At 36.4% G+C, this 9,381-nt stretch overlaps 1 protein-coding gene across 4 annotated transcripts; it reads left to right on the plus strand.

Annotated features, from left to right (window-relative positions):
- The first annotated feature begins 4,425 nt into the window (after nucleotides 1-4,425).
- On the plus strand, nucleotides 4,426-9,381 carry LOC116206428. Of its 4 annotated transcripts, none has more exons than XR_004156682.1 (12): nucleotides 4,426-4,574; nucleotides 5,080-5,171; nucleotides 5,451-5,556; nucleotides 6,008-6,106; nucleotides 6,220-6,285; nucleotides 6,421-6,537; nucleotides 6,937-7,011; nucleotides 7,383-7,485; nucleotides 8,002-8,049; nucleotides 8,514-8,635; nucleotides 8,730-8,899; nucleotides 9,008-9,381. XR_004156682.1 is itself a non-coding variant. In XM_031539299.1 (11 exons), exons 1-11 carry the CDS (start codon nucleotides 4,503-4,505, stop codon nucleotides 8,829-8,831), a joined length of 1,002 nt encoding a protein of 333 aa, XP_031395159.1. In that variant the 5' UTR covers nucleotides 4,426-4,502; the 3' UTR covers nucleotides 8,832-9,353. The 4 variants fall into 4 exon arrangements, 1 of the variants encoding a protein (XP_031395159.1); XR_004156683.1 differs by having other exon boundaries at nucleotides 5,104-5,171; XR_004156684.1 differs by having other exon boundaries at nucleotides 4,449-4,574; nucleotides 5,104-5,171; nucleotides 5,471-5,556.

Here is a 9,381-nt window from a genome sequence, read left to right on the forward strand (position 1 = left end):
AAGGTTTGCATCATATGATATTGAGAAATTCAATGGAAGTTAACTAATTTGGTTCAACTAGGATTGGTCCATTATCGTAGATTTTCTTCATTTATAAAGACTCGAATAAAAAATCTTACTTAAAAAGATTGTGTTATATGGCAACGTGGCTTTGACACAGTATCATTATATGTGGTCGTGGTAGAGCACCAGGCAATTCTAGTGGGTGTGAAATTATCATCACAACGAATTAATTACAGAAAAAAAATCTGCAAAAATTAAAAGAATATAAAGAGTTTATGACGTGTATATAATATTAAAATTATAAGAAATACCACTCTCGTAATTTCGGGGAATGAAACAATTGAGATTATTTCTCCTTTCAACAAGTATGCCCCTTAAAATTCAAACTTGTATTCTTCTACTTATGGAAGTTGATATTGCTTACCACTCAACCAACAACTTATCGGTTAATACTAATAAAGCTAAATCCTCTAGCAATATCAATGCTCCCTAGTTTAATCTAGCTTTAAAACGGATATAATTCTGTTCAATATCAATTCACAATTTTAGAAGAAAAATGTAATGACAATGAACAGATGGCTCCGACCACGAATACACACATATCTTACATCTTTCCATAGGTAGCTCCCTTCCAATTATCGTATAATTCGAACAATTCTAGAGAGTTTCCGCGAGGGGCTCTAGTCGGGCCAAAAGAGCTCAGAGGGACATATTTATGAAATCTTTGCCCACCCTTTCCTCTTGGGTAAAGCAGACTTTAAATTCCCAAAAGATGTGTATGCAATCTTATGGACCTTTCTATGCCCATAATCGGCTGAAAGTGAACTCGACCAAAACACCAAAATTTGTCCCCAAAAAAGGGAAAATTTAAAATTTCTTCCGAGCCTATAAGTAATTAGACCATATATTAGTTTCTGCATTGATGCCATATCAAATTTTCTTTTAATCTATGCAAGTCGTTGGAGTCATGTCCAATCCAAATATTTAAAATAATATCGGGTGATTTACCTAATCATCTTATAAATTCGTAGCTTTCAAAAGTATTATGGATGACTCAATATTCTCACAATATTCTATTGGTGGAAGTTGTATATTATGTGTATCATATTTAGCAATATTTCTAGATTATACCCGATTTTTGGCTCACAATTAATTTTTACATGGTATCAAAGCCATGACTGACATTTGTTTCTTGCTTCTTGTTCATACTTCGTATTGAATTTTTCTCAATCTGTCGACAGAAATTTTGTGATATTCTATCATCTTATATTGTTTTACTTTTCATTATCTTTTTGGTGTGGAAGCAGCCTCGAAGGAGTATTTGCCAAATCATCTGCTAAGAAAGTCATATAAAATTCTACTTCACAATGATGCATGCATAAAAGAAAACAATAATATTTCTCTAGTCATTAATATTAATAGTCATCACTAAAGTATTTAACATCGATTCACGCATGGTTCTTACAGTTTATAAATCCGAATTTTCTCATACTAGACGATACGGAACGAGGTGCTGGGTAGTAGGGTCACCAAAATATTTCTCCTTCTTATTAGCACATTTGTGATTCATGGAGTCCAACAAAGCAAGTTGTATAACAACGTGATGAATTCGTTACCGCATATTGAAGCATAGTCATAGGACTAACGATAGAAAATAATGTTTGTTAATCAATAAGGGTTAATCCAAATGGTTTGACGTTTGTTTTCCTTAAATAAGATTTCGGGCTCGAGTCTTATAAATGGAGAAAATTTTGATTGGGTGAGTTTTTACCCCTTAGTGGGCTGATCCGGTTCGAACTGGATTAATCGGGACCGGATGGACTTTCGAATACAAGTGTATGTATCGAAAAAAATAAATGATTCTTATTATTTATAATTTAATTGATTTGACTTAATAAGTAAATGCACATATATGTACATGTGTATATACAATGGAGGCCCATGAATTTTAAAAGGAATATATATGAAAAGGAAAATGAAGGGGTTTCTAGTATTGTGAGCGGAGAAAATCCTTATTGAGAGAGTTTCATATCCTTAATAGCCGATTCGGCTCGAATTGAATTAGTCGAGATCCATTGAACTTCCAAATATTAAAGTACATATCTAAAATTAAAGGGGCACAAAAGTACTATTAATGAGAACCCCTGAACCCTCTTGGTCCTAAATCGAAAACAATACCACCACACCAAACCCCGTTTTTACTCTATATATGTGCAATTTCAATTATTGTTCATTTTCCTTTCAGGCAAAAAAAAAGTGTTCATTCTCCCTTCAGGAAAGTGGGACAGCTTGTTTATTGTTTGTTGGAATGCCAGGATGCCATGCCATAGATCTATTTGGTTTCATCTGACCATAGCCCCCAAAAAAATCTAAACTCTGAATTAGTCTTTACACACAACCCCTTTGTACAAAACCTAGCTGCCATTAATTGTAACGACCAACAAAACCATTAGCAGTTGATTTTAATATGCTGACAATAACATTGTGAAATGATGCTCTAATCAGGTCTACAGTACATGATCGAGGGTCAAGGTTGGGTCCAACTTCCAAGACAAAGTGGGCTCTAGCTCATGCAGAAAATTAATCATATTTAAATATGAATGTCAATGTCTTATTCGCTTTTGTTTCATTTGGTAACTTATAATTAATGACTTATAGTAAGTCTATCAACTGTACATGTAAATCTGCCACGAGTTTTAACCCGAAAGGGAAAAAAAAAAAAACCAGTTCGATCACAAGTTATGCAAACATGGGAGATCTCGGACATATTTGTTAGACTCAATAAATGAAATAGTGTATTCCACACACACTCACAGCTGTATGGATCTTTCTCGTAATAGTGGAGGGAAATGACAGGCTTTTAAAATTGCTCGATCGGAACAACCCATCACGAAGATCTTTGCCCTTATAGTAATAACAATTGTGGATTAAAGAATTGGAAGGAACACAGCTAATTAAGTGAAGTCGGCTGAGAGGGCTAGAGGACAAATTAGCACTTTTACCAGAAGTGGATTACGTAAGGATCTGATCTTTAACAATATCTACAAGAAGAATTTCTTTTTTCATTACCAATTAGTTATTTTGCGGGTGAGATCTCACCCGAAATTATAAATTAATAAGAAAATAGAACACGAAAAATGATTCTGCTGCTAGTGCAAGTTGACAGCATTGGAAAAAGGGGGGCTGATATAAAGAAGAAGCATTTGCTGCTGTTACTGGGCTTTTCTCACATGGGCTGCCCTTTCTGAAGCCTCCCAGGATAAAATAAAATATACATAAATTATAAATTACACCGTAAAAAAGATCAGGAAATAATGTACAGTTGAGGCACACGTATTATTAAAGCTTTTTTTTTTTTTGCATCTTGATATCGCAATCCCCAGTAAGTCTCCATGAATCTAATTCGAACCGGCTCAACTCATTAAGGGGTAAAACTCTCTCAATTGTTGTACTTTCTCCATTTTCAAGACTCGGATCCGAACTCTTACTTAAGAAATACAAAAACCGAATAATATATACTAAATCATTACCATATTCAATTATTATTATATACTAAATTACGTAATATTCATAATAGAATCCTCAATTCTACAATTATTCACTCAGAAATTAATAACATTTATAATAAGATAGAGATAAATGTAATTTGACTTCCGAACTATCAGGTAGTTTTAGATATGTCCTCCAACCTTTAAAATTTTGCAAGTTACCCTCCAATCTAAGTGAAAAATAAGCACTGTGCTCTCTCTCGTCGGAATCGGAGACTTGTCTTTTTCCGATCCAAAGGACCAATTTCGGGAACAATTTTCTCTTACGTTAGACCTCCTATTGGTATCTTTGGAAATCTTTAGTGGAGTACTACAGTTTGAATTAATGAGAATTTTCAAACAATAATGAATGACATTAGAAAACGAGGTCAAAATTTGAATATCATTACAAGATTGAAAACTTCACTATGTAATAACTCTTAAGTCACTCAGCAAAATTGAGTGCTATAAAGAACCGTAGCTTCCTTATGACCTCTAAAGTCAAACCAAATAAAAATTAATACCAAACTCAACATATTAGAGAATCACCATTGACTTAGAGGTAGAAGCTCGCAATTGGACATTAATTGTGATTCTTTGATATGTTGCTTTCTGGCTTAAATTTCTATATGATTAGACTCACCATACGGAAGTTATATCAATTTCGTTGTGCGGTTTAGGAGTTTTAGGGTATTGGTGGGAGCGGACAAAAGTGCCCGAAACCAGCCCACATTATGTAACATCCATAAAATGGGCCCGTTCATCGGGCCCCTTGGGCCCATAGTGCCGGACCACTTACTAGGCCCGCGGTGCATGGGCCCACAGATTGAGGCCCAACTACGCCTTGAGCAAAGGAGATAGACCGAACAAGATAGATTTCTGGCTGCTTCGCTTCCATTCAATGCTCGCTGAATCCTTTCCTGCTTCATTATCCGCCATTGAAGCATATTTGAAAGCAGGAAAGCTTTGAAAATGGTTGCATTCGTCGCTCCCGCGCCGATTCCAGCTCTCAACTGCTTCAACCGCTGCTCGATTCGTCAACAGGTACTTCTTCCTGTCCGTTCCCGTTTCAATTCTTGAGTTCTTGCTGCAATTTTAGCTGGAATTTGAGCGAGTCTCGAGTGTGCTTTTTAGTCGCGCCGGTGTTTCGATAAATGTGGTAGATATTCAACAAGCGAGCAAAAATGTAGTTTATTTATCCGATTTAAGTCTGACGGAGAAGCTAAAACTGAAATGCGCCGGTGGTCTGGAGACGACTGAGGAGTCAAATGGTCATTTCTATCAGTTTGCTATTATTGTTGATGTATTGAATTCTGATATCTCGTTTTGAGGTGATTTGTAGTTTGTTATTGGATGAATATAACGGTTCTGCTTGGAAGTACTCACCGCAGTTATTCGTGATCATTGGTTATCGAGTTGAGGATACGGATAAAATTTGTACCTTCAACAAGGATTTTGAGTTATCCATCTTCATGAGTGTAATCACTTTCGGACGGATTTTTAGTTTCGACATTCTAGCCGCCAGTGGTCGACTGCTATGTGATAATAGGTTTCACTGTTTCTGCATGCCAAGACTGCTTTCTTTTGGATTGGAGAGGTCAAGTCAATTTACTCATCGAGCAGAATAAAATTAAACAGAAGGTATGACTTATTTTAAGCACTGTCTTGCTATTTTCTCCTTAGCTAATGTGACTGAGCTTGTGAATCACCTTTTCTTTAACTTCATAAATACTGTTTTGGCATTCTTGTTATTCTGTCTATTGTCAGGCAGCTTGTTTTATCCCATGAATTTATCTGTGGTTTTTTCATGTTTAATTCTAAGTATGTCAGACCAGTTAAAAGAGCTTGCACTTTACAGTTAACATATCTGGTGCAAAGAGAAGTTGGTAGTAAATGGCATGTTTGGATGTAATAATACAGGAGAACTTTGATCTGTGCAGTCAGTCAAGATGCTGAAGAAGCATTCAAAAAGACAGTAGAAGTCGATAGGCTCATAGATATGCTGAGGCATGCGACTCCACATGAAGTAAGTGTATTCTATATCATGGTTTCTGGGCTAATAACTTGGACCTTATATCTTTTCTAGTACTAGATAATGGTTGGGGTTCCAATAAACGCTGCTCCAGATCATTGTTCCACATGGAAATGCTAAATGTACTGTCCAGTTTAGAAGAATAACGTGTTTCCCTATATGGACGATCTTCTTTAATAAGAATATCAGTTAATTCAAATGCCCAAGAGATGCTCTACTTCTTTATATGGTTTCTGCTTGGTGTCTCTTGTACCCTTGTAGTTTAATGTCCCAAGTGATGTTTCATTTTTTTGTGATTTGGTGAGAGAAGATATGGTCTCTCAGACCATACTGTGTGAAATGGCCGTAGGGCCCATCACTACCTTTATTTAGATGTCTTCTTTCTATGGAAAAAATAAGCAATTTACTTAAGGGATTCATGTTTGGTCTTCTGGTCTCTATACAGCTTGGGAAACTTGTTGCTGAAAACATCCTTGCTTTCAATGAGGGTTTCTGGATACGACTGGCTGCTAGAACTGATACATGCAAGTCAGAGGACGATAAAGCACGGGCTTTTACTTGGTTTCGTCATGACATTTTGTTTTGTGTTTCAGTTGAATCTGGTTCTCCCCTCCTTTTCACCAGCCAAATAGTTTGACAGGATCTTTACCTTTTCAGAAAGATTATGAGGAGTTAGCTGTCTCTGTGATGAGCATAGTGGACCGCCTCGTCCATAAGACAAATGTAATTTCCCTCTTCTCCACATGCATTTGTTCATGCATCGGCATTTACTTTATTGTCATCTCTTTGTTGTAATTGCATTTCTTTAGTTTTGCTCTCTTTTACATGGAGAAAAAACGTTGATCCTTTTGCATGCAGGAAAAGATAGAATCATCTACTGATGTTCTCAAGGGAATACTAAAGCCTGTTGTTGATGAAGAGGAAGAGATTCATTGGCCACCCAGAGGTCCAAAGGCTCTTAAAACAATGGAGAAAGTGAGAGTTGTTCATTAATTTCCGTTGATTGCCTTCGTAAGAAATGAATTTCATATTTTAAGAATAATATATATTGCTGTCTATGATTTCTGACCTTCTCGATACATAAGTTTACTGACCAATATGCGGTCTATATCCTTTGGCCTTTTTGGCCACACAAAATGGAGAAATATGGGTTAACCCAAACATGAATATGAATAGAAAGAAAAGATAAATTAGGCATGCACATATCAATTTTCATGCATCAGCTTTCACTGAAAGTAGATTCCCCAGGGTAATCTTTTCATTATTCTATTTGTAGAAAGTCCCAAAATTGTTGTAAGAATGTCTTTGATACAGTGACATGACCCATAATCATGTGTGCTGAATTGTGGTTCTATTTCTTTAATAATTCAACAGGAAATAACTCAAAGGGAGCAAGAAGGGCAATTGGATGAAGGTTTCCTTTCAGAGGTTAATGCACAGCTGAGACAAGTAGGTTTTTTCGCTGCTTCTACTATTTTCCCACTTGGGTGTGCTTTGATAAGTCATAAAGTCACTGCGCTGATGCAGTGCTTTAAACGTAATCTTTTATATACTAAGGCCGTAAAACGAATATATATGGAGCTAACCATGGCATCCTAGTTACTTATCTTTGAAGAAGTTTCTGCAGGACACCTCAGCTTGTGCGATATGTTGTTTAAAATGTCTTTTTACTTGATGTTCTTTTGCTTTTCCAATGACAAAATGGGAGTCTTCTGCACTGCCATGGTTGGTTCAACATGAATTAAGCTTCTGATGATACTACATTGGTTCTTCAAGTTCCTCACACATAATTCGGTAGCAGAATGTCTACTTATTTTCAGGCCAAAGAAGATAAGGATAAACCCGGGCTTGTGGCCATGCTACAGAAAGTTCTACAACTCTATGCCTCCAGAGTTCTCTCAAAGCGCAGTTATGCAAAGAAAGGTTATATCAAAACCTTTTCACTTATGCAGGCTATCTTAACACTCCACTGCTATTTAGTCAAAAAACAGATGCTGAAATAAGGAATTTACAACAAAGTCACTTTAAATTACATGGATTTCCTATCTTTCTTTCTTTTTAAAATTTTTTATTTTATTGGATTATACATCACAGCTTTATCATCATATAAATACATTAAAGTAGAATATCATAATGGTCAACCTTTCCATCTAAGACTAGCTTCTGATCTTGGCTGTAGAATCTTCTGATCACGCTTAGAATTTCTTCCTGAGCTTGTACATCTTGTAAATAAAGTTTTGCTCTGATATGTACCTTATAGATGAATATTTTCTTCACAGAACATTAAAGAGCTGATTTCTGTTTCACTTATACGTAGAAAGGGGGCATGTAAAGAAAGAGAGCTTACGGTGCTAAGGATTTTAAGAGGATAGGAGCCGAGTATATGCTTGTAGGATACCAATATTCAATTCATAATTCCTATTCATGTTTTGGTTGCAGGCAATGAAGTATTGAAGGCTGAGCAGTTCCTTGAGCACATAATCAAAGGTAAGCCCCTTAGCACGTGGTAAAGCAACAAATGTCCTAAAGCCACACTTTCCATCATAAATAACATAATTTTGGTTATAGTATGAAATTAAGCAAAAGCTGCCAATAGTGATGTTAATGAATGATCCTCGACGAGTTAGTTCACCATGAAGCATGATTCTCCGAAGCTGTGTTTCAGTGCAAAGATTTGGTTGGATTGGTGCTTTTGTATTTGCTCATCATTTATTTGTCCTTCAATGTGGACAGACTGAAGTTGATATTCATATGGGAGTCCTCGGAAATCCCAACTCTGCTACTGTTTCGAGATAAACCAATGTTGTAGCATTAAGGACATGGTTTTTATTCACATGGCGATGCGATGTTTTAAATCAACACTTTATGTGACACTTGTTTTTCCCTTGCTTGGTCAGATAATAAGTGTCTCATCTCTTTTTTTGAATTTTTTCTAAAATCAATCTCTGCAGCTCCAGAAGATGATTGGAATAAGCTGTTAATTGACGGGATGACTGTCGGTAAAGGTGAAGTTTCACCAGACGAACTGTACGCTGTTATAAAGAAACGGATTGAGCGGACTCTGATTCGTACAGTGAGCTTTATGTTCCTCTCCGAGTCATCCTTAGTTTCAGTTCCTCGATTTCCGTCTCCCATTATGCTCAAATTCCATTTTCTTTGATCATCAGGAGGGAGGCTCTTACCAGCAAAGGGTCCTTACCGAGTATCTGAAGGGCATCCAGTCAAGAGCAGAGGAGATTGTACAAGTTCTGCAGGGAACACCCGAATAAGATTTACCAATGGGAGAAGAGAAGTTCCATTTTCTGTTGAACAGTGGAATGTAGAAAAGATAGCTCTGGTATGGAATTTCTCTTGATTCTTTTCTGTTTGTATTATCTTTCCTCTCCAATTGTGCTTGTATAGTGGGTTCAAGCTTGGTAAACTAATCTAAAATTATTTGTTACAGTGGAAATTGAGATCGATGATACTTGTGTCGAGAACTGGCTAGTATATCCCCCATATATAGCTCTTTCTCTTATCCTTTTGCCTGAGGTTTGTTCTTGTAAATATCTGCTCTTGCAAGCCATAATAATAAGTATGAGTTCTGTCACATTCCTTCAAATTCTCTTTTACACAGTCGATCTGATGTCAGTAAACTGTAGGATTGCAGTTTCCTGAAATTGTACCAAAGTATAAAAATGCTAATATCTCGAGATTAACATACTACAGATTGTGGTCATATTCTACATACTGTCATATGTTTTATACTTTTGGAGGATTTATGCATGACAAAGAGCGAGGATTGGTTGCTGGAAGAACTCCGGGAAGTTGATTTGTGGA

The sequence above is a fragment of the Punica granatum genome, chromosome 4 (genome assembly GCF_007655135.1).
Source record: "Punica granatum isolate Tunisia-2019 chromosome 4, ASM765513v2, whole genome shotgun sequence".
Taxonomy (NCBI): Eukaryota; Viridiplantae; Streptophyta; class Magnoliopsida; order Myrtales; family Lythraceae; genus Punica; species Punica granatum.

What these genes read in the sequence shown, in the direction of transcription:
- LOC116206428 (XM_031539299.1), top strand. Translation starts at nt 4,503, where the DNA reads ATGGTTGCATTCGTCGCTCCCGCGCCGATTCCAGCTCTCAACTGCTTC. An exon ending in GCCTCGTCCATAAGACAAAT is followed by an intron (nt 6,286 to 6,420) that starts GTAATTTCCCTC and finishes TTTTGCATGCAG; the next exon opens with GAAAAGATAGAATCATCTAC. An exon ending in TTAATGCACAGCTGAGACAA is followed by an intron (nt 7,012 to 7,382) that starts GTAGGTTTTTTC and finishes ACTTATTTTCAG; the next exon opens with GCCAAAGAAGATAAGGATAA.